Here is a 24,907-nt window from a genome sequence, read left to right on the forward strand (position 1 = left end):
CCGATCGACGAATTGAATCTGTCCAACCTGAACCGTACTAGCTTTAAGCCAGTTATCAATGCCTTAACGGTCATCAATTTGGCTGAAAATTTGCAGAGACGATCTATACACTAGTACCTAAAAACTGAACAGTCGAGATGTGGATATGCAACCTAAAAGTGACCAAAAACTCGAAGTTCACTCCTTAATTTCAAAGCGGAACTCCGCTCTGGATAATATATATATATATATATATATATATATATATATACTGTACAAGAAAGAATTGCTGGGGTTAGCCAAGTATTTGATACATAAATAGTCAAGTGGTTTGCTTTGAGTAGGAAAAGAAAGAAACTGTGCTTAGTCTTCTTTTTTGTTCCCCTGTTTCAAATCTAAAGCACAATAGAGGTTGCTTACGCTAGGCAGGTTATACTTGAACTTAAAAGAAAATCTTGGGTAAACATGTTTATTCTAACCTTCTTTGCAAGATGGAATCATATATCAAGCAATTTAACATTCAATAGCATATATGCAGACGAATGTGTATTTTTTTTTTTTCAATGTTCTTGGCTTCATTTATGTTGATCAGCAGATCCATAGTTTAGTCCTTTCTTGAGTCTGACCATATGTATGTAAGCATTTTTGCCATCTAGTTATGTAGACTTGTTGTCTAGATTTGATCGATAATTTTCATTCTTTTGGTTATGTTTATCTGCAAGACTTGGATCTAGTGACCTCAAGGATATGATTTGCAAGTAGATCAGAAATCACGATTCTGAAAAGCATGTGCTTGTCTTCATAGCAGGTATCTACAACTTGAAAATATCTTTCATTCTCTTTATTAACTCTGCTTGAGTCATTATTTGTGCTTTCTACTCTTTCCTTTGAAGCAAAAAGAAAGGAGTACAAATGTAAGGAGACTATTTTAATTTGGAATCTAACTGGATTATGCTGAGAATTGGGGACTATCCTGAATGTGCAGAAGTGGAGTGCTATTGCAAGAGTAGGACTATCCGGCTATGATGATGTAGATTTGGACTATCCGAATCATAAAGTTTATGAGGTAACGTTTCTCTCTAATTATTTGTGTTTTGTGTTTTAAGAAGCAATTGTGTACGAAGCTCTTATAGCACTTAAAGCATGTCAGTATCAACTTCTTTTTTGTCTAATGTATTTGGGCTAAAGCATTCCTGTCTCACTTTGCAGGTATCAAGAACTAATTATCAAAACTTTCCAGTTGTTTAGAGGATATATTTCTAGATAATGTTTTTAGCTTTTTTTCTTTTTTCTTTCCGTATTGAAATGGCTCCAATGGCCTTGATTTTTTTCCATATTGAGGAGGCTCCAATGGCCATATCGAGAAGGCTCCAATGGCCTCGATTTCTAATTTCCAAGTTTCCAGTGTAATTTCTGTAAGTATATCGGTGAGCAAGGAACCTAAAAGGCTAGTTAAAATAGAAAAATAACCATCAAGCAGGACTTCAAAAAAAAAAAAAAAAAATATTTGTATTAAATAATTTTTATTTAACAAAAAAAACCTTGTATTAAATAATTTTTGTTTAACAAAAAAAATTGAACTGGACTGAATTGAACCAAACTGACCAGTTCGGTTCGATTTTCGAGGTTTATGTTTGAAAATATAAAACCAAACCAAACCAAATCGAACCGAACCGAGTTTTAGTTTGGTTCGGTTCTCGGTTTTGGCCTAAAATCAAACCGAATCAATCTTAACCCACTCCTAGTTCCCAACGGATTGGGATAACACACATCTTTCGGTGTGATTAACTTCTCTTGTATAAGCACAGTTAGCCTCGCTTACACATCATTATTCTCGCTTGCCTTATGCATTGTTAGCTTCACTTGTGGGCATGGTTGTGGGCACTTACTGTTGCCTCTAAAAATCACTTCGGCCGAGATAGCCCAGAGATCAAGGAACAAACGTCCTTGCTGAATAGATTGCGAGGCATGCCAGCACATGACCAAAAGGCCAAGTGTGCAACTGTAATGTAATACATTGTAATACTCAAAAAATTCGTTATTAATTCCTAAATGCTTTGTGAATTATTAAAATGTTCGTTGATACAAGTTCGTGGTTCGAGAGTGAAGCGAAAGTGTTTCGAATTATTATTCACTCGAAATGTTTTGATTCAAGAGTTGACTTTTGTACGTTTCGATTTTGTAAAAACTCCTTTACAAAAGTCATAAAGCACATTGATACGAGTTCGTGCATATAAAGAACGCGAAAATTGGAGTTCGTATGAAGAAGTTATCACATTCGAAAAAAGTTTCCATTTTGGTTAAATAGGAAAAAAATCCGAAAATAGCAGAAAATTGGAAAGTTTCCAAAAAGGTTTCGCCTAGCCACTTTCTCCGGCTGATTTCTCGGCCATCCGGCCACCATAGGCCTTGATTCTTGTCCCTATCTCTTCGCCTCACTTCCATCTACAACTCTGTGAAGTTTCATGACGTGGGTCTGCCCGTGAACGACGCAACAACTCCGGGATGTTTGGCGGCAGCGCTGCAAATCGCCTTGGTCGAAGTTGACAATTCCGGCCATCTTAGGTGGAATTTCTTGTGGGGTTTTGTTGCCCAGAGGCTGAGGAAGGATTCTCCCAAGGCAGCTTGCAACGATTTCACTTGTGGAGGACGAATCGAAGCTTTAAAGATCTAAGGTTTCAGTCTGCCTGATTTGTTCTGAGGTAAAATTAGATCAATTGGCTTATAATTTGACTTTGATGTAGTTGGGAAAGTTGTAATTTGAGTTGAGATGAATATTTTTTGTTTACGAAGTTTGGCCAAATTCCGACTTTGGGCCGGCGATGCCGCCACTGTGGTGGTGTTTTCCGGAGGCTTCTGGTCACCTCAGGGATAATTTCTATCCCTCATTGTGATCTACTTGTCGATACGAGCATTTTGATATATAGTTTGTAATTTTTGGAAATCGTATGAGCAAGTTATGAATTTTAGTGTTTTAGGGTTTTCGGTTTTCGATTCGTGGGGATTCGACCGACCGATCAACTTGTAGTTATGATATGTTGGTCGTATAAGTATTTCGGAGACCTCGGGTGATTTCGTATGAAGTTTCGCCTCAATCGACATTACTTTCGGAATTTTAGGGCAAACAGGAGTTCGAAATATAATCGTTTTCGATTCGTGGACTAAGTTAAGATAGTATTGTACTTAGGTGATTGACTGAGCATATTCGAACCCTTATCTGTGGTGAGAAGACGTAGCAAGAGTTAGAGGAGAGTAAATCTCACGTGGTTCATTTAGGAATCAAGTTGTTTAATAGTCGGAATTAATTGATAATTGTAAATCTTTTTCGAAAATAAAGATTTGTTTGAAATAATATGAACTTGATCGACTACGGTTCATAAGGCTACAGCTCACAGGTAAAAAAAATGAATTTAAGTATAAAACGAATTTCTTGGTTTTAATACATATGAACTATAGTTGGTATTAGTGATCATTCATGCATGAATGACTACATATATATATATATATATTTATATATATGTTGATGGCGTGACATTGTGATATGCATATGATTTGGGAATTATTCGCATTATTAATTGTGCATTTACTCTTTTCGGGAATCCAATATATCATGTGATTGATTGATGTGATTGTGTTAAAGAGTATCTTGTGTTGAGTTGTGTGGGACTTTATAAATATCTGCGGATCTACAGATTTGGTGTCACAGTGGTGACTGAGGCAATTATATCGAGAACCACACCTTTGGCCTGGTTAGTGGTTACGATCAGTTAGAGCTCTAATCTGTCTGCTATTGTATTGCATGGGAGTGATGCATTGGGTTACTTGAGGCCCATAAGTATACACGTTTCTAAAAGAGATGATTTATGGGGAGTTGATGGATGATCATCGACTTTAGTGTGAGTTGTTTGACTTCTTTATTGATTGTCCTTTTCATTCTAATTGTCGATTGTAAGTGTAATCTCCTGAACTAAACAATACGCAGGGATTAGTATGGTTTTGGTTGTATACTTTTGGTGATTTCTTGAACTAAAATTCTATGCAGGGATTACTGGTTTTCACTTAGTATGATTTGATTCGTCACGGGTGTGACATGTGTGTTCCTTAACAAGAAAAAGAAAATGATTTGTTGTTAGAATTAATCATTGTGTTGATTTATTGTTCTTGAGTTGGAAATACCCTTTTTTGGTTATTTAAGTTTACTCACACGAGCTTGCAAAAGCTTACCGGGTTTGTCGTTTCAACCCTGTGCACTATTCCACGGTGTAGGGTTTATTGTGTAGGTCGGAGTAACAGTCATCGAAGTTGAGAGTTGGTTGCTGTTGTAGCTTGGACGTTGAAGTGTACGTTAGTTTTATTTTTCCGTTGTGTAGTGAGTGTGTTTACTTATTGAATTATCGATCAGTTTAATTTGTAAACTCTTTGTACATTAATATGTGACTTTAAAGAACGAGTCCGTATTTGATGTTGGTGAGCTCGGTTTGTTTTATCGCTTAATTTAAATGAAGAATTTTCTATCTGTTTTCTTGTGCTGGTTAAGTTTCGTGTTTTGGATTCGAAATTCTTTATTCTAAATTCGGGGCGTGCATGCATTTTTCTGACTTGTTGGCCTAGGAATGAACTGATTCTCGGCTGATAGTCCGCGGCCTTTAGATCAAGGACTTGATGCCTGAAGGTCGGGTGACTTGGGTGTGGTTGTGAGAGTGTGAGTGAATACGAATTGTCTGGTCACAGGACTTAGGTTAACTGGATCCAAGTAATAACACGTAACAGTAAAAGCGAACTCGTAACAAATGAAATTCTCAATATTGATAGCTACAATGTGACTACGGACGGTAAATAACATGATCAAATAAACAATGCAATAAAGGAAATAGAAAGCAAATCAAAGACAATAATAATAAAGTTGAAATCTAGAACGGCTGAACAAATAGACAAAACAAGTTGAAAATTATTAACTATTACTTGAAGGAGAACAACGAAAACAATTCAAAATCGAGACTAGGCTACAAGAAAGGTAAATGACTGAAATTGTAACTAGCAAAGCTAACTAACTAAGGAAGCAAACAAACATTCTACCTAAGCAAAGGGTAAAACAAAAACAAGAAAGCTTGATGGCTTGAGTTTCTGGAGTTGTGCATGTGATGTTTTCTGTCAATGCTTCTATTTATATTGGCTGTCTTGCAACTTGAACTGATATCTTCTTGAACTGATATCTTGACTCTTTGAAGTTGAGTGAAATTCAGCCTCTTCTTGGCTTAATGACTATCTTGACCTAGCTCTAATGCTTTTCTTCTGCTAACTTAATGCTGGACTTCGTCTTGATCGGCTTTGATGATCGTTATCAACGACTGTAATTAATCTTGAAGTAAACTGTCTTGGATTGAACTCCCCTTATCGGCTGATGTGAACTCATGTCGATTGAGATACTAACTTGATCAAATTTCATCTTTATCACTTATCGATCTCTCTGTCTATCGACTGCATGCTTTCCAAGTTGAGTCCAAGTTGGAAACTGTATTGAGCAACTGGTCCATGGGCTTTTAGACAATAAACCTTCGGCCAATAACCAACGGCCTAACTTTCAAAACCTTCTATCGGCCTAGTTTTTATCCAATTTGTCTTAGACCAAATGTACTGCCCAATTATTCATTGGCCAATATATTTAGTCATCAGCCCGTTTGTTCGTTAAGCAGCTTATTAAAATTCGAAATCGTTCAATAACTATATACACATTAGCTATGTCTAAGTGGACATGTAGCCATGTCTAAGTGGACATGCAAATGTGGGTACAAACACTTACATGGGTTTAGGACTTTTGGCAATGTTAGTCTCACTTGCCATGAACATCGTTAGCCTAGTTTACATGGGTGTGGGCGTGAGTGTGGGCCGTGGGGGTGTTGACACCTGTTAGCCAAGTATGTGATGGCGAGGAGACAAATTATTTCGAAAAATAATGAGAATTGAACTTGCAACCTTCATAGTGTCAGTTATTCAACAAGTGGACTCTTCAACTTCTCTAAATCATGCTTACCAAATGCTTCAACACTAAAAAAATCCGTTCAAAATTTTAAGTTTAGTGTTTTAACATAGTTTGCCACTTTAAAAGTGCCTTGGAAGCATTCGTGACATATCGAAACATGCCTAACCTTGTCAATATCCTTTTTAACCATTGACAAAACATGTTTTTTTCTATGAGATTCTCCAAGTGACAAAACATGATTTTCCCCATATTTTGACTTGGGTAATTGTTAAAAACAAAAAAAAGATTTGAGATTTTGGGGTCCGTAGAACACTTAAAAATCATGACCTTTTTTTTTTTTTTAAACAAATCAACAACTCATACAACAACTAACTTATTGTGAGTCGAACTCACGAGCTCCTACTTGCAAAGAAGAGACTTATGTCACTAGACCAAAAGGTATTAGGCAAAAATCAGAGACTTTTGGTTGCAAAATATTTGGTGAGAAAATAAAAACCTGCAATTTTGGCAAAAAAAAAAAAACCCCTATAGTCCACAGTAGAATTCAGAAATAATACTGGACAAAAACAATTGTTTGTGTTGACTAGGACTATTGATTTTGTATCAAATTACACGCATGCAAGTGCATGATTCTGTAAAACGCAATTTCAAGCTTACGGACATAACGAGCCCTCCCATTTTACCTTACAACATTGCAAATACTTGTTCGAAATTCGAAATATATCTGTCCTGCCTTGTTAACTGCATCTACTGAATACAACCTACAACTGAATGTTTCCTACTCTTCCTCATCCTCTTCTTCAGATGCCTCTCTCAACCACTGCAATAAAAAACACATTAGATGCAACTTTTGTGAAACAAGACTTAAAATATGCTGGTTGCCAGATACATCAGCCCAACATTTTCTGAGTCAAATAAACCTGACTCACAAATTTGTCTCATACTGAAAGCATGAACAATAATGCAAATTATGGCCACACTGCATGTTTCATAGATGCATATAATCTACTATACATTAAAACAAGTATTGAACTCATATTTTTCTTTTTCCGGTTAGACTGGAAGGACGAAACCTTTGACTTGGCCTAATCCTAACCCCTTCCCCACCTTCCCTCACTACTTGGGCCAACCCCAAGCGCTGAATTTATCTTTCATGGAGCTTGCGTCAGAAAATATAGACATCACGCAGGGCTCAGGCACTAGCATGTAAACCAGTAAAGAATAAAACTAAATAATGGCAATCATGCAAGGCCCAAGTATACATAACATTGTAAAGAAAAACAAAGGATTTCATTAGCTAACAAGCATTTTATTCAAAATTGAGTAAATAATCACACTTACTTGGATAAATGTTTCAGCCTGCCTAACAAAAATTCTATCTGATTCATCAGCATGTCTCTTTTCATCATCCCACCTCAGAATAGCCTCTTCCTGTATAACTTCTTGGTCATACAGTTGATAGAGTATCTGTAAAAGAACAATTCAACAATCAGAAGAACAAGTAAGCCCATCAACTTCATGACAGAACTGAAAGACTAAACCAGCTAGGTTACAACAAAACACTCAGCAACACATTGGCACAGTACTTGATTCAAAATGTTTTTTGGTGGCATTGCATTATCCATAGCAATTTTTTCATTGCTCAAGAAATAAAAGGCTGGCAAAACACTAAGCAGAAGCATATCCACATTCATCCAGGGAGTTCAAAAGTTAAGCAATTTAAAATGACTGCATTTCTCTGATCTTTTCATACTAATGCCGAGTATAATTTACAATGATCCAAAACTAAGTAAGCAAGCGTACCTTATCGAACACGGGGGAGAACTCCTTAGCGGACTCCAAACACATATCTTCAAATTTCATTATTACTTCTATCTGTAAAGTAACAAAAACAAATCATCACAAAGTATATAACAACAATAAGCATTACATTAGTAACCATCAAAAATGTTAGGTCCAGGTTTCTAGCATTATACTAACTTTAAGACTATCCTGACTCCGGACCAAGAAAACTCTTAAACTTCTTGAAAAGACCAAAAATGGAAAGTAACATTTGACACACTCCGGGTATATGTTAAATCTAAACAATGATAGATATATGCACACAGAAACTATCCTAAAAGCTTGCTTAAATAGCTTGATGAGAGGTGGAGATGACTCGAAGCACAAAAATAATATATATGAAGCATGAGTGCCATTTATGTTATTGTACCACAACAAAGTTGTACTACAATGGACTGTTGTCTGGTCTTGCAAAATGAATCTTTTTTGCCTAGTAACTTTGGTTAAATTGTCAATTGATGTTTCTCTTAAACAAGTTCTCTCAAAGGTTTGTAAAGTAAATCAAATAAATGCAGCATGTCCAAGCAAATCAATGCCTCTACAAAAAGCTGAGAAGGGAGGGACATTTTACAATTAACCAAGTTAAGTGATGCAAAAAAGAAATGTGTTGATTGAACAAGTGCATGCAAGTATTAGTTAAAAGGACAGAAATCCAAACCTCTTCATCAATGTCTGATAGGTAATACTTCAGCAGTCCTTTCCATTTTGTAATTACCTTCGTAGTAGCTTGGACCAATTCAACTAAGGAAAGAAATGAGCATCAATTGTCATAAATACTAGAAGCCACACATTAGTGAATAGAAGTAACATCCAAACTTCCAAATAGCTGACAGACAAAAATAAAAGAATATAATTGTAAATTAAACTAGTAAAACAGACTTATGAAACCTTGAACACTTCATGGCTGCAATCTGGATTACCATTATCTGATTTTAACCTAAGAAATAGACATTCCAAACCCTAAATTCTCAACCAACCACACCCAGCTTCTTTTTTTTTTTTTGGCAACTAATCTCTACATATTCCTTTGTATTTCTGACAATCAAATTGGTATGCAAGAAATACCATGACTCAACAATTCATAAGTTAAAATATTAACAAAGGGGAAAGAAAAAAAAACGGTGTCATTAATTGTTACCCAACATAATACCATTTAAGTCCCAGATATCACAGGTTTCCAATCATAGAGGGTTTTCTTAAAATTGAAAAGAGATAGCAGCCTCAGATATCTACCTGCTGAATTATGTGGAGTTTCTAATGCCAATTTCATCATTGAATAAAGTATAGCTCCAGCACAGTGTACAGTTTGCTTGTTGAATGACAATCTGCAACATTCAAAATGTGACAAGCGTCAATCACCAAAGGGTACACAGTAAAGCATAAACAAAACAACGGAACATTTTAGGGTTGGAAAATGTCCTCAGAGGGCTCTCAGTAGATCAAAATACACAGGCAGATATAAGGACAGGTACTGAAGGCATTGACTGAAAGTGTTTCTGCATGATTTAATTAAAAGAACTTTCAAAAGATAAGTTATTACACAAACACAAAATAATAATGATAGTCACGCTACATGGTATTCCATAGATCTGCAAGAGAAAACCAAATGAATACCTCAGTGAGTTCACTTCTAAGACGACATTCTCTACTTTAATATTTTCATCCACAGCTCTTAGGAAGGTTGCTTCAACCTGCACAAAACAATCAACTTGTTGAGGTTAGATTCAGTTTTTAACTTTGTGAACTTGTATTCAGATAAATTAACATTGTTCACCTCATTTTCAAAGTAGGAACCATCTCTATACTCTTCATCAGAATCAGAATCAAGTTTCAGCTCTCCTGAAGGTGGGAGACTGCTGCCATCTGGATCTACCTCCAGATCATCCTCTGCAGCTTGTATCACCTCAGCAAGTTTCTCTGCAGGAATGGGAGCAACTGAATGCCTCCACTCTTCATCATGGCCTCCTTCACAAACTGACCAAACATAACCAGCCCCACCAATACCAAGCTGATCAAGAATAACAGCTCATATAAGAGAATATCAGGATATAAGCAGCAGTATAATCTATAATATTTCAAAACATTTCTAGTGAGGTTCAATTTTTTTTAATTATTACTAGAGGAAAAGGTGGGATAAAAAAAAATGTCAGTAATCATTACATGAGCAGGACCACTATAAAAAGAATTTTAACATTATGTAGCCTAGAAAAGAATGGTTAGCCCCCATCCTACATTTGGCCAGTCAATGCATTCCATGTTCATTTGTTTAAACCAAACAAATGCTGATTCAATCAATGATCAATTTTTTATTTTTTTTTGTCTCTTCTTTCCCTTCTTTTTGTTTCAATTTTCAGCAACACCATCATAGTTCAATGTTAATAATGTACATCATCAATAGTCCAGAATCATTGAGGAAAAAACAAATCCGAAAGTATGTTTTGAAAAGATAGAAAAAGATAAGATGTTCTCAGATACATGGTCCCAGGACAGTATCCCTCATATTAACTTGTTATTTACCAGTTTGAAACCTTGTCCCCTTCTAAAGACCATTACAAGCCTAAATGCACATAAATATCATAGTCTACACCAAACTGAGTTTATGCAGCTTCAATCTTTGATCAGATTTATGTCAAGGCATCCCTAATTTCTGATGTGAAAGCTATACCACATCCTTTAGACCTGGACATATTGACCTCTCCACATATGCCTAATCTTATGTATAAGCAGCCCCATCATTTGTTCAATAGAAATTATTACTATCTTACCTACTACTTACTGAAAAAGAAGAATGCAAGAAGCTGTAAGTGTCTCAGTTTAATGAAACAAGTGACTCCTTTTTTTTCTTTTGTGAAACCAGAATCACTTGTGAACATTCCCTATCCAATGCTCATCTCAACACTTAAGGCAGTTTCTAGGATTTCACCCTAACATGCTTGACTGCATCACTTGAAACTTGAGTGCAGTGATTTTAAAACTTATGCAATTACAATTAATCAATACGAGACAGCTATCAACATTGTCTGACATGGTTTTGAAAGAAGGTTTTCTAAATAATATGTCAAACTTGACATAATGATGGTGAACTAAGGCCAGAACAAAACCAAATTCATAGCTAGGGGCTAACCTCAGATGTAGGCCAACACCGAGTCTCCTGTTGTTGGTTCGCTATTTCCCCATTCGATATATCTGGTGCATGTATAGGAGCTGCATGTAACAACTCATAATAAGGGCATGTACCACTAGGAAAAGATGCATATGTTACTATCAGTAACTTTCAGAAATAAAAGAAGCTAAATGTGCTTAAGAATACATATCTAGAGCTTGGCAAATGAAAGTATGAATACCAGATACAGTAGCTATGTCTAGACAAAGAGAGTTGAAAATCAATAAAAACTTCTTCAGAAAAACAAATCCACATATACAAATACACAAGTGGCACTCCATTTACAGGTCTGTATTTGACTGACATGTACCAAAAACTAATTGGCAAGCATGGGTAGCATACTTCATATGGGGCATTATCTAAATATCAATAGCAGTCAACTACACAAAACAGTACATCATCCTATAACAAGTGTTTTTCCATTGAATTGCTTAATTGGACCATTTCCATACTCACCTTAAAAAAACCACCACTATTCCAAAAAAGTTCATAGGCTTATTGTCTACAATATCTAAAGAAGTGATCATGCATAAAGAGGAGATCCCTAAAAATATCATAATAGGGCTTAGGCCATACTTTTGCTTATAACATAAATCAACAAGATCAAATTTGAAGATTAGGGACAAACGCTAGAGACTTACGGGAAATTTCTGCAATCCCAGTGCTATTGTCAGCATACTCTAGCTCCTCATCACTGTCTTGCTTTATTGGTTGTTGAAGTAAAGATACCTTCGAGTATGAAGGGACAATAAATTGTTGTCCTATCACAACCTGGAGGAAAAGCAATATCAAGAACACCTTAAAATCAGACGAAAGTCAGAAAATCAGAAATGAAATGCATCTTGCTCTTCCAAACTCAGAGGGCAAACCAAATAACAATTAACAATGACAAGTTAAAGGAAAATCCATTTGAGCACTGTAAGAGTTCATATTTCCCAACATTTATCTAAGACCAGGTTTGAGCATGAGTCGTGGGAAAGCTCATACATCCCGGTCTAGTTACACAGCTGAACCTAAGCATGCCAAGTATGTATGTCTCCAAATGCAATTCTTCCTACAGATAATCCATAACGTGTATACAGTACTTTCTCTAGAAGGCCTAAATAGGTATCCTCTAAGGCCAGGTGGTGCTCAGCTCTAAACTGATGAATGGTTATTTGATTACCAAGGATGTAACCTCATAATACTTCTGTTCAGAGGTAGCAATGCATATATGTTTTAAGAATTTACAATAAATACAAGGCAGGTCCGCAAAGTGTGAGGAGCACAGATATCTAAGTTACCAATGTTTTAGTATTAAATCTTTCATATCATCACAAGGTTAAGTCATTTTGTACTAATGAAATCATATAAGTAACTGCTTTCAATTTTATAATTTCAACATCAACATACTTTACATTACCAAATGAATTTAAAACATTGCAATAGAAGCTGATTCTCGCATATAATTGTGGCAGTAATATAATTGGTATTGTATTCTGTTCTCATTTCGAGCATTATAATAGACGAGAGGTAAACTAGCATCCAGAAGTTTCAAATAGGCTATAAACGGTTTTAGTGACACATACCTTGAAAGACAAAACTACACCCGATTCCAAAACTGCCCCAGACTTCATTATCACTCCATCACATACTATAGCATGCCTTAGCTTGCAGCCATCTTCAATGGTGACATTATCCCATATATAAGAACCTTCTATGGAAACGTTTGGTCCAATAGAACACCCTTCTCCAATAACAGAATTTGAAATTTTGGTGTTGTCCCCAATCTTGGTGCCATTCCCAATGACTGTAAAAGGACCAATCTGTGCAGATCGTGATTGCCCTATATCTAAAGAGTAGCTAGTTTATCAAATCACACAGAATGAGATAGAAAAATTTAATTGACAAGGTTGAAAATTAGCAGACCATCAGTTTAGAGGTAAGGATACCAGGCTACATTTATAGAGTGATAATGATCAGTTATCACCCTAATTGTATAGTGCAACCTAAAACAAAATTGCCACCCCTCCCCATACATATACTGTGTAAATGTCACAGGTCCCTAAAAATTACCTGAGGCTCGATACATCCCCCGTCTTTCCAGCTTCGTTGAAGAATCTCCGAAAAACTTAACATCTGGCACCAATGGGTAAGTCCATCTCTGAATTATGTCCTTACTGATTGTATCATAGCTTCTGAAGTTGTCAATCCTAGCCGCATAAGTCGAGTGAATTTCATGTGTGAATATTTTGTAACCCATAATCTGAATGAATAGACAGTTCCCTTATAAGAACTTTAAATTTGAAATAAGCATAGAGATGACCGTTCCAAGATTGGGAAAAAAAAATGCATATTTTGTGGGAGAAGAAAAAATTATTTATATCTTGATAATATCATCACAAACCAACAATACATAAACATGTTAATCTATCGCAAACCATTGATGAACTCCTCCATTATGCAAATATAAATGTGGCAGTTGCATACTTCAAGAAACAATACACACATGCATGCATGCATTCAAGACTTGCAAGTTTTTCAATAAGTATAAATCAGTAAGTATCATAAAAACAATTCCCTGCCTCTGCAATATAGGCATGAAAGAAACTTCTAGATTGAGCAGTCATTTCTTCGATAACAAATATTTCGATGACTCAGTGACAGCCTCAATAGAGAAGGGCAAATCACATATCTATGGCATCTAATATAAAATGCTACCACAGATAAAAATAGCAGAACATTGAACGAGTAAAAACTAATAAATGGTCTCAAAAAAAAGGTTGATAACCCATTGCTTATGCTCATGCCATAAACACACATTGGGTGGCCATCGTGTGTCTATGTGTCTGTGTCCATACCATGCCTCCCTAACATAAATGTGAACACAAACAGTGTACCAGAATATTTTGGATAAAAAGAGACAAATCTTATGAGAGACGTACATCATCAAGAAGCAATCCCTTTAAAAAATGACGACGTAAATGTTGATAGTCAAAATTGTCTGTGAAAAGGCTGAGGACTTCAGGAGAGCAGATGTCGATATAGCAATCCTGCAGATAAGACATGGGCAAGATTCTTAAACAGGCATTTTGTAGTATAAAGAAATAACCATAAGAAGCCCTACTAGAAGTCACCAAACAGTTAAAGGGTTGTTGAAAATAAGCAAAAAAGGAACAAGGTAGAAATTTTATATAAAGATTAATCAATAATCTGAAACAAACAAGACAACTCCAACAGAATGGCTTGAGATATAACCTGTTTGTCATTATGCAGAGAAATCGAAGACTTATCAGCAAGCAATAACTTATCAAGATATATAGATCCCTTTGCATGGTCTGCCTTGTCCTCATAATATAAGAGCTGCTTTGTGTTGGGATCTACTGCCATAAAGAGCTCATCAGTGCCCAGTCGAGATTGGCGAGTGATTGGTGAAGGCTTTGACCGTTTAATAACAACTGTCATCACAGCATTACTATCCTTCTTCCTTCTCTCTTTATGTTCTTGAAGCACCTGAGTAAGCGACATGTTGCTCACGGTATCCCCACTGACTAGGACAAAATCTCCATGTATCTTGACAGGACGCACGAAGCGAAAACCATGATTACATAGGCATAAAGTTGAACAAACAACGAAATTGTCATACAAATGACAGGACACAAGAAAGTAGAAGATATTCGCATACCACATTGCGCTCATATATCAAGCGCAGAGCATCTCCGGCACTAATAGAATCATGTGACTCAATTGTGGTGACGGTGAAGTTTGGTTGGGAAAACCACTCAGAATTGTCCAAATAAGTGATGACTTGCTTGGAGTGAGCACAGCAGAAAACAAAAACCTCCTCAACGCCAGCAGACTCAAGCCATGCCAGCGTGTAACTGATCATCGGGGCATTGACCAACGGCAACAGCACCTTCATCACAAACAAAGGTACTGAACATGATGTCTCTATATCGCGTATACCAATGTAATAATGCAACTCCATATCTCGACATTTAACAACGGGCGGTTGAGCAGATTTAAAATCGATAACCAAGTAGGCCGTACTAGATAAGCGATCAACATACAGTAAGCTCAATTTGGGAGCATAAAAAGTGCAGACAGATAAGTCCCAAATAGCCACATGAACATGTGTTGCCAAGATTGTAAGCTTAAATAACAGAAACCCCAAAACCGTACTTGTTTTCGATCCGAATTCAACAGCATTATACATAGCAAATGCAGAAGAGGTGTCTAATAAACATTGAGAGAACGGAAACATACCTTGGGGCGTTCAAGAGTGATGGGTCGGAATTTGGTGGTGAAACTATCGGCGAGGAGGATGGCCTGGAGTGGGACACGTGCCAATTCCTCAGGGTCTTCTGAAGCCCTAGACGCGCCTTTCTTCTGTGCACCCATTCCCTTCTTCTTCTTCTTCGAGAATTTGAAAAACCCTAATCAAAACCCACCGTGTGAGTAGGAAGGAGGGGGGGTTTTGCAGGGTTGGGTTTTAACGAAGGTTGGGATGTCGATTGCACAAGAATCTGCTTTATATATCCCCTTTATGTTTTACTTCATTTTATTGGCCTTCATGTTCAAAGCTCAGACTATTCCTTAGACCTGCAATTTCTGTGTCTTTGAATTTTGTGATTTCCCAATTTCCTCTGGTAACTGGATTTTTTTTTTTTTTTTTTTTGGCAAAGAAACCATATGTTAAACGAGAATATCACAAACCGGATGTTTTATCCACCATTTCATCTTTTTCTGCTCAAAAAAAATTAAGGGTGAGCCATCCGTTTCAGTTGTTTCTTAGGTTGCATAGGAATCTGCGGCTTTGTCACACCTAAACGTACATACTTGAGATGACATTCACCCTTCAGCCTCTATGGTTGTGTTGTCAAAATAGTATTCACACGGTCACCAGTAATCACCTACAATTAGAGTTAATTTTAATAATTGAGATTAAAACACTTAAACATCATTCTTTTAATCTCAACCCCTAATATAAAATCCAAACGTAAGTGATTACAAAATTCTTGGTCACAGTGACCATGTGAACATTACTGTGTGTTGAGAATTTATAGGATGCTAGTGCAATCGCTTTGTTTGCCTTAACTATGGTTTAAGTTATCTTAACAACGTATTTCAGCAAGTAAAAATAAAAGAAAATTTGAACGGTGTTCTTTGCAGCACTACATACAAACATGTGATTCCAAATTTCCAATCACCGGTTGGAGGCCAAGATAACATACTCATCTTTTATGGGGATACAGAGCTCACACTTGCCCATGAATTCTGTGATCACCATATTTAAATTTAATGTTACGAGTTAAAATTAAAACACATAAAATTAACGTATAAAATTTAATTACGTTATAAATCCAAATATTGATAGAGTACAAAATTCTTGATTATCACGTGAACACCATATAAAGAACCATAGAAAATTGAAAACATTACTGAAATAAAATTTATTGTTGCAGACTATGAAGTGCTTGCCAGGTAAAAACGTCTCATACATTACAAGGAAGATTAGGGAAGCCTAACAATCCCACATTATTCTGAACATGGAACTAAACATACATAATGTAACAAGTCTGGACAAGCCCACACCAACAACACAGCTAATGAAGCAAAGTGTGTCTTTCTTTCATCTGTACTTCAGGCCATACATGAGCTTGTCAAGTGCTATGACAGCAAATAAACAAAATTTCCTATCCTAACTAATTTGCCAACTATACTAACACGAGCTTGTATACACTACATTCCTCATGCTCTGCAGATTCTCTGATCTGACTCTTATGTGAAATTAATGTTACAAACAATCAAAATTGATTGAATGAATAGCAGGCTTTTTTTTTTCTTCCTTTGGTACAAGAATAATATGCTATTTGTGGTAGAAAGCAAGTTAGTGCCTCCACCTGTAACAAATTGCTGCATTAAATAAGCGGGTCATGACCCCCAACTGCTAAGATGGCTGAATCTGTTCTCGCCGAAATCTCTGCTGCAGCTTAATGACTTCTTGTCGCTGCTCTGGTGACAACAAGCTTAATTTTTCAGGTGGCAGGCTCAAAACTTGTTGCAGTAAAGCAGAGTCCACCTCAGGTGGAATCTGAGGCTGAGAAATAGAAAAAGCAATGTTAGAGTCTAACCGTAAACAATATTTTGCAATCTTCTAGTCCAACGTGAGGGAGCTCAACTAGTGTCTACAGGGACAAAGACCTTTCCAGCAAAAACGTTTGGAAGAAGAAAATAAAGCAATGAACATGTGTGCGCTCATTTGCAAGAAATGAAGACATGCACTTGCTTGCATATGAACAGACGTAGCGAAGTGCAACGTCATAAAAAATGCAAAATGGTAACTTATCAATACTATATTTAAGTCTTCTCCACCACAACCCAACAAATATCACTACTAAGTACCAGATAATTATGGGCAGCTGTTACATCAGTGTATATATTTGTTACTGGGTAACAAGCAACATGCCAATCCTCTATTCCCTAAACTCATTGATACCTTCAACTACTTTAAAAATCTTAGCTTGCCTTTTGATCCAATAATTTCCAAGCCAACATAGATCCATCATCATAAAACTAAGCCTATGCACAGTCCATTCTACTCCAGTCTACAATGGTTCAAATAATCTGGTACTTCAATGGATTTATTTATCATTCTTCAAACTTGGCTATTGAATCACCATATCACTTCTAAATTCCTACGAGTCTTTATATTAAGAAAAACACAGTAAAAAAATTATCTCTTGGCTACAGAAACTGTGGCAAAATTTGAAAACCTCATTCCCAGGTTGTTCCCATTTCTCCACGTCACCCAAAATCAAGGATTTAGCAATTCACAATTGAGGAGGTATGTTGAGAACCCCACGTTAGGTATTCTGTCTTACATATATTTTAAACAATCCTAGGCCACCCCACCTATACACAATTGGTTTCGGCGATGCTTTCCCTATGAGAACATAGTTCATTCACAGGTCAGGCACAGTATAACTGCACATGCTCCACATCACTCAATAAAATTAACCCATGTGTATGGCTATGGCTCTGTGAGGCCACAAGTCAGGGGCCACGTGATAAAGCTTCAAATCTCGCATCGGCTATTGTAAACTTACCGTCTCTACCCACTGATAATTAACTTTTGGGTTGGATATTTCAACTGTCAGAATTGTGCTAGCATTAATACAACTATTCAAAACACCTAAAAATCTCTGCATCAGTGGGACAGCAAACAACTTTCTTTCTACAAAATAATACCCAGTTCTAAGAATGAACTATACAAGTCATGAAAATAAACTGGAATTCAAAAATATGAATTTTAAATACTGCTGCCACCAAGGGCACAGGTGTTACCTCAGAAATTTGTTTCTCAGAGTACATATCTTCTGATTTGTGAACAGGCTTTCCAGGCAACAATCCCGCTCCATAAACATTGGGCAATGCAGATTCATTGGCATTTGACACATTGAGACCCCCTGTCATCAAAGGGGTGCTCCTTCCATCATCCAACTTCAGTAGTTTTGAAGGGCGATTAACTGATTCTGAAGAATCAGCTACCACTCGAGAAGATCTATCAGCATCCTTGTTGATCGACTGTAAGACACCCTTAGATATTGAGGGACCAGGCTGTTACAAATATTTCAAGTTAGATAACACATTCATATTAACAATGAAACTAGCAAGATAGCTAAAAACTTCTAAAGTCTGCGGAGTTAAGGGTAGTTTCTTTCGCACCCCTAATGCTCTATAATTTGTTAGTAGGAACAAGTTAACTCCTCATCATTATAAAGAAAGGGACTTTACAAGTTGTAACTAAGCAAATACAAGACAACTAGCAATATCAATTATGAAAAATTTCTATTGGACTTATTAACTAAACACTGAATTGACTATTCACTTTTACTAACATCTATCTTTCCTCTCTCTTAACCAAAGTAAACAATGCAAGATAAGTAAGAGGAGGATTAACTTTGCTCCAAGTGGAGAAAAAAATAAATATAAATAAAATATTAAGACACCGAGGAAAAAAACAAACAGACAAACAGACAGAGGATATAATCTTGCGATCTAGGATGCAAAGCAACCTCCTTGTGAGATATTAATATTTGCCTACACATGAGAGAAGCAGTAGAAAAATTTGGCACCTGAAAGATGGCATCGGAAAAAGGACGAGATAAAGGAGACTGCTGTACGGTAGCATTTTGATGAACCATTGGAGTGTTATGGCCCAAATGTGAAGGCCCGACCTGACCAGGGTGTTGTAACAAAGGAGGTTGCATTTTCTGGTTTAGTACGGAAGAATTGGCAACCTGTGTTTGTGACCGAATGGACAAACCGCTTGAGGACTGCGGGTGCATGGGAGGAAGTGTTGGAATTCCAGCCTGCCCTAGCAGTGTGCCATGTTGCAAAACATTGTGGTTTGCATGTTGTGAAAGCTGCATTCGAGGCTGCATGTTTTGTTGTCGAGGTGCAGAAAACTGGCTGTGAACCAATAAATTTTGAGGCACCGCAGAAAATGGGCCATCTTGCATTTTAGGCATCAACCTATTCTCAGCAGAAGGGGCTAGATCAGCAAGATTTTGAACAGCAGGTGATGGAACCTGTTGGCCCTGATTGAATAGAGGCTGTGAGGACTGGCCTGAAGCTTGCCTGATATTTGCCATCTGCAACTGAAAAAGGGAAGCCAATAGGTTAAACTAGTGTAAGCAGTGAACAACAATGATACGACAATAAGTAGAGAGACAAACCATTTGTGGGGTCACCATCCCTAGCATTATTTGTGCCTGAAAAGGAAGTTCAGATTTTTTTCAAATACTACTAAATATTTAGTTACGAAAAAATACAGAACAAAGGCACAACTGATGCATATTATTGATATCTTAACCCTTCAATCTGCCAGATGTGTAGGATTCTATAACCTTAAGAGGTACAATGTCACGATAACAAGCAAGCCTCTACTTCTAAATATATCTCATTACATGGAGATGATGTTTCTTTGATTTGGAATTCCATGCAAAAGGATGTTGATGATTTATACACAGAATTGAAATGTAAACAGCTTTGACACCATAATTAACAGTATGTTTTGAACATATATAAATAGATGCTACCTGAAACAGAGCTTTTGGCAACTGTGGCCTTGCAACAAATAACTTATGAGCTAGTTCCTTGTTTTGTATAGCCATTCCCTAACATTGAGAAGGACAAAAGAAAAACAAAATTATAAAAAAAAATATCAAGATGAAAAGCTGTACAGAATAAAGAGATAAGGTTCATGTATTTTCTCACTTTGACCTCCGAGATAATTTGAGTCAATTGACTCCTAGACATTTTGGCTAGATGAAGTGTCAAAGGATCATTGGCCAATGCAGACTGATTCTGCAAACCATTTTGATTTGACTGCAAAACAGCCTGAGGACCACCTAGAGCTCCTGCCATGACGGCTGCTGCAGTTATTGCTATATGGAGACCAATTGGCTGATTATGAAGAGAATCACCATGAACCGCTGCACCTCCAACTTGCTTTGGAGGGTCTATGATATATCCATAAGGGAAGATACAATTTTAGGTTTTCTTTAGAGTCAAATAATAACTCATAAACAGAAGGGGAAAAAAATATGTAAAAAAGTGAACTAACCAACATTTGCAGTCACTCCAGGTCCACCACGACCCTGCAAGAGTAGAATTAACTACTTCAACCTCACAACAAAACTCTATACAAAGCTATCAGACATGCAATTCTGGCAATCAACGCACAATTCAAGATTACTTCAACCAAGGACTTACTATATTGTAGCTATCTAGGTAGCAAGGTAAGTCATTGATGCCATTCAATTGAAAAATAAGAAATGGCAAGAGAAAGTTTATATAGATGGAAGAAATAGATATTGAGGATAACAAAAGATGCAAATATTTTAGAAGGTAGTGAGGATAACAACAGTATTCTAACAATTTAGCTAACACAAATAAGTCTGACCAACAAATGCAAGCAGAAAATATATCAGTGTGGTCCAGCACTCAACACGCTCTTAGTTTTACATCAATGTCCAAGAAAAGGAAACATCAGACAACATATTCCAATAACTAGAAATACAAGACCAGAGCAATTTATCTGGACAATCCTAATCAGACCTACCAAACAAAAAGATACATTAAAGCACAATATTCATGCAGTTGGTCCAGACACTTGCAATTAACACTAACAGCAAAGTGCACTACAAATTTAGAGAAGCAAGGAAAACAGAAACAAGAGAACCAAAAGTATCTAGTCACCTGTTCACGATTCCTGTCAGTGCCTTTGTCATTTTCAGCAAAATCAACTCGTAATTGGCGGCCATTGATCTCGTAGCCCTGAAGATTACGCCGAGCACTTAAAGCTGTCTCTTCATCCTTGTACTCACAAAATCCATAACCTTTTGGTTTCCCGGTCTCTCTATCAATAACTAACCTGAAACAAATCAAACACAGTAAATATTTACTAATAACAGTCTGGGTAGAGCCCTTTCCCAACACAAGATTGTTTCCACTCTTCTTGTTTCCCTAACTAATATAGTTTCATCAAGTATCACTTTGAAGAGAAAATTGTTAACAAGGAACTTAGATTTCGGGTTCATTTAAAAAATAAAAATAAAAGGACTATCAGTCTAAGTAGCACAGTGATGTATTAAATTCATCTCGACATACAGAACCTAAGGAATAACATCAAATTCAGGCATATTTTTTGTAAGAGAATATATTTTGAAGAAAGAAAATCTTGGAAAAATAATTGTTCCCTACACGAATCATAGATATTAGACAAAATTAAAAACTGAAATTTTAGGGTTCCGAATATACAACAGGGCTAGTGACTGACCTAAAAGATACAACAGGGCCAACCTCCTGGCAGATTTCTATGAGCTGTTCCTCAGTGGCATCATAAGGAATATTCCCAACTGCATCCAACAAATTTAATCAGAAAAAAAAACCACCAAAACTCTGCAAATTTCCAATCCAATTCTGCAAAACACTGATCCCAAATATATGGAGTTGACAAGAATTCGTCGAGGGAAAAGGAGTACCGAAAACGCAGCGGTGCTGAGAAGAGGCCATGAATTCAAGAGGAAGAGAAGAAGAAGGTGAAGCACTGCTTCATCTTCTTCCTCCTTACCATCCTAGTTTGCTCTTGCTCTCGTCAAGTATGACAAATCTATATAGAGTCTCTCTGTTTTGGATTGGATTGTGATACGGAAATGTAATGATGATTGTTGACAGAGTGCAAAAGTGAAGTGGAAAAGGAGGGGGGGGGCAGCGCAGGGGCTATTATCACGCAGTCGCGGAACTAAAGCTCGGGACTCGATCTCGTGGAGAGGAAGGTAAACTGTAAACAGGCCCTTTTCAATGTCCTTCTCCTTTTTCTTTTACATTATTTTGTCTTTCTTGGTCGGTCTTTTGCCTTTTTATTTTTATTTTTATTTTTATTTTTATTTTTTAATATTTATCTTTTTTAACTTGGAAAATCGTCCACGGTACCAAAAAATTAATACCTAAAACTGTTAGCTCCATTATGGAGGTTGCTAGCTGTTAATTTTCCAAGAGTATTTTTGTCTTTTCATGTCTTAATTCGTTATTTTGAAGGTATCCATCCAAATTTGATCTCGGCACCCAAAAATTTGCTTAGGACACCCAATTTTTCTGCTCCTCACCTTGCCGCTGCTTGATTCCTAGATCCTCCTCAATCTCCAACTTGGATGAAGTCTTGAACAAAATACCAAACACAACAACAAATTCAACATATCAGATGGTAATCTTAAAATTTTGAGAAATCTTAAGAATCTGAGCGATAACAATCTCCTCCTAGATACACAACACGCTTTCCCGACCACCACTCATCATCGCCGTTTAGCTTCTCCTTTTGTTTCTACTTCTCTAACCAACTTTGCTGTTTGGTTTTCTTCTTACCAAAATTTCCCCAATTTACGTCATTCCCTTATCACAAAGGTGACGTCTTTTTCATCCTCAGAACTTTTTTATTTTTATATTTTTCAACGATCAAATAAGGGCTTCTAGGTTTTTTTGTTCAAGATGTTGAATTTGTTGTTGTGTTTGGTCTTCTGGTTGTTCCTTCGGAGAGGAGAGATGGGGGGTCGTCGACGACTTGGATGAAGTCTTGGTAGTGGGCTTGGCAGGCCTCCTCGATTTCAGACTCTTTGGAGAGGGAGGAGTGGGGGAGGTGGAGGAGGAGCGTCTCGGGTTTCCTAGAGGCGAAGGCTTTGTGGATCTGGGCAGAGGAGGAGGGCGAGGAGGAGGTGGAGGTGGAGGTGGAGGAGGACGAAGATGGTGAGGTAGAGAGCAATGGCGGTGTTGAGTGCTCCAAGAGCTACATCTTTCCCCATTATCGGTGACAACTTCAAGGCAAATCGAGCTGGAGACGGAGCCACCACCATCGCCACCGACACCATCGCTTTCTTTAACGACAACCTCTTCATCCCTGCCCAAACCCAGAGAAACCGCAAATTGGGTTCTGCATTTATTGTAATTGGTGTTATAGCTGCTACTATCCTCAGGTACCGTTTTGATATTTTTAAAACGTGAGATACCAAAATTTATAAGGAGCAAAAGTCAGATACCGTACCTACGAGTTTCTCTTTTTACTTGGAAAATGAAATTTGCACCCTCTTTTTGTAATCCACACTTATGTTTTCCTCATTTAGAATGAAATTCACTCTCAAATTTTGACATTTTGTACAAAATGACAAAACTTCAATGACTAAAAAGAAGAGTAGAAAACATGAGCTGTAAGTTGTAATGAGTGTGAATTTCACTCCCTTTTTATTTTTATAAGGGTAAAAATCAGAATTAGTACCTGAACTATACATCTATCTTATCGATGGTGCCTGAACTTTATTTCTTGTCACAACTAGTACCTAAACTCTTCAAGTTCTTTTGAAGTGGTACCTAAGGCCACATTCAATCACCAATCTAGTTAAAAATGACAAGTGAGGAGCACGTGTATTATTTATCAAGGTTAAAGATGACAATTTATACTAGTCATTAACTGTATCATGGCCCAAGTCACTATCTTCTTCTTTTCAATCTTTGATCTATGTAGCAAAAACTCAAAATTCTTATCTCAAATCAAACAATTAATGAACCCAAATACCACACGTGTGCCTAATAAATGAGACATGTGTGCCTCACGTGCCATTTCTGGCTAGGGTAGTGAGCGAAGGTGGCTTTCGATACCACTTTAAAAGAACTCGAAGAGTTCAGGTACTGGTTGTGACAAAAAAATAAAGTTCAGGTACCATCGATAAAATTGAGATATAGTTCAATACTATTTGTGTTTTGAGAAAAATTCAGCCACCGTCTCCAAACTATTGTGCCAAGGCCAATTTGATACTCAAACTCTCAAACGTATCAATGTGACACCCAAAGACTTATATTGACATCGACGTGATACCTCCGTCCAAAATTTGGGACAGCTCTGTCTATTTGCTGACGTAGCAAGCACGTGGGCCCCGTGTGATATTTTTATCAAGGGCAGAATAGTCTTTCACTAATAACTAATTAAAAAATAAATAAAAACAAAAAAGACAAAGCACAGAGCTTCATGTCTCTCTCTCTCTCCTCTAATCGACGACTCTCGTCTGTGATTGGAGAGGGTTCTAATTCCACCATCACTGAGAGGGTTGTTGTCCAGAAACACCTCTGAATTCTGATCTAGGTGATTGTTGTAACGAACAAGCTGGAACAGCCAATGAATCACGACGAGCAGATTCAACCACTGGTGCAAATTGACAATAAGGTTTCGAATCATGGACTTGTTGAGCCGGCGACTGCCAATCGAGGAGGGCAACGAGGAATTTGAAGGCCGCCTTGGTGATCTCTCTAGCGGGAGGGATGGGGAATTTGAGGAAGACTTGGAGGGAGTGAGAGGAGAGGTACGTAGGAATTGATGGAGGAGAGGGCAAATTGCTAGTAGGAGCGGTCTT

At 37.1% G+C, this 24,907-nt stretch overlaps 2 protein-coding genes across 4 annotated transcripts; both read right to left on the minus strand.

Moving 5' to 3' along the window:
• Positions 1 to 6,513: 6,513 nt before the first annotated feature.
• Positions 6,514 to 15,642, minus strand: LOC112173000 (translation initiation factor eIF-2B subunit epsilon). Of its 3 annotated transcripts, none has more exons than XM_040509115.1 (15): positions 15,210 to 15,642; positions 14,629 to 14,859; positions 14,202 to 14,516; positions 13,889 to 13,996; positions 13,020 to 13,209; positions 12,533 to 12,789; positions 11,606 to 11,735; positions 10,926 to 11,005; positions 9,576 to 9,809; positions 9,416 to 9,492; positions 9,035 to 9,126; positions 8,460 to 8,542; positions 7,763 to 7,834; positions 7,301 to 7,426; positions 6,514 to 6,779 (listed from the first exon to the last, which is right to left on the minus strand). In XM_040509115.1, the coding sequence occupies exons 1-15, from the start codon at positions 15,342 to 15,344 to the stop codon at positions 6,738 to 6,740; spliced, it is 2,172 nt and encodes a 723-aa protein (XP_040365049.1). In that variant the 5' UTR covers positions 15,345 to 15,642; the 3' UTR covers positions 6,514 to 6,737. The 3 variants fall into 3 exon arrangements, with proteins under 3 accessions (XP_040365049.1, XP_024166311.1, XP_024166312.1); XM_024310543.2 differs by having other exon boundaries at positions 12,533 to 12,795; positions 15,210 to 15,640; XM_024310544.2 differs by lacking the exons at positions 6,514 to 6,779; positions 7,301 to 7,426; positions 7,763 to 7,834; positions 8,460 to 8,542; positions 9,035 to 9,126 and adding an exon at positions 9,140 to 9,297 and having other exon boundaries at positions 12,533 to 12,795; positions 15,210 to 15,640.
• A 737-nt stretch (positions 15,643 to 16,379) lies between these two features.
• Positions 16,380 to 22,317, minus strand: LOC112172240 (cleavage stimulating factor 64). Its single transcript, XM_024309505.2, has 10 exons — positions 21,995 to 22,317; positions 21,790 to 21,868; positions 21,210 to 21,384; positions 20,575 to 20,608; positions 20,226 to 20,470; positions 20,048 to 20,125; positions 19,685 to 19,720; positions 19,082 to 19,606; positions 18,291 to 18,563; positions 16,380 to 17,043 (listed from the first exon to the last, which is right to left on the minus strand). The coding sequence occupies exons 1-10, from the start codon at positions 22,023 to 22,025 to the stop codon at positions 16,894 to 16,896; spliced, it is 1,626 nt and encodes a 541-aa protein (XP_024165273.1). The 5' UTR covers positions 22,026 to 22,317; the 3' UTR covers positions 16,380 to 16,893.
• Between the last annotated feature and the right edge of the window lie 2,590 nt (positions 22,318 to 24,907).

Source organism: Rosa chinensis, chromosome 6 (genome assembly GCF_002994745.2).
Source record: "Rosa chinensis cultivar Old Blush chromosome 6, RchiOBHm-V2, whole genome shotgun sequence".
NCBI lineage: Eukaryota > Viridiplantae > Streptophyta > Magnoliopsida > Rosales > Rosaceae > Rosa > Rosa chinensis.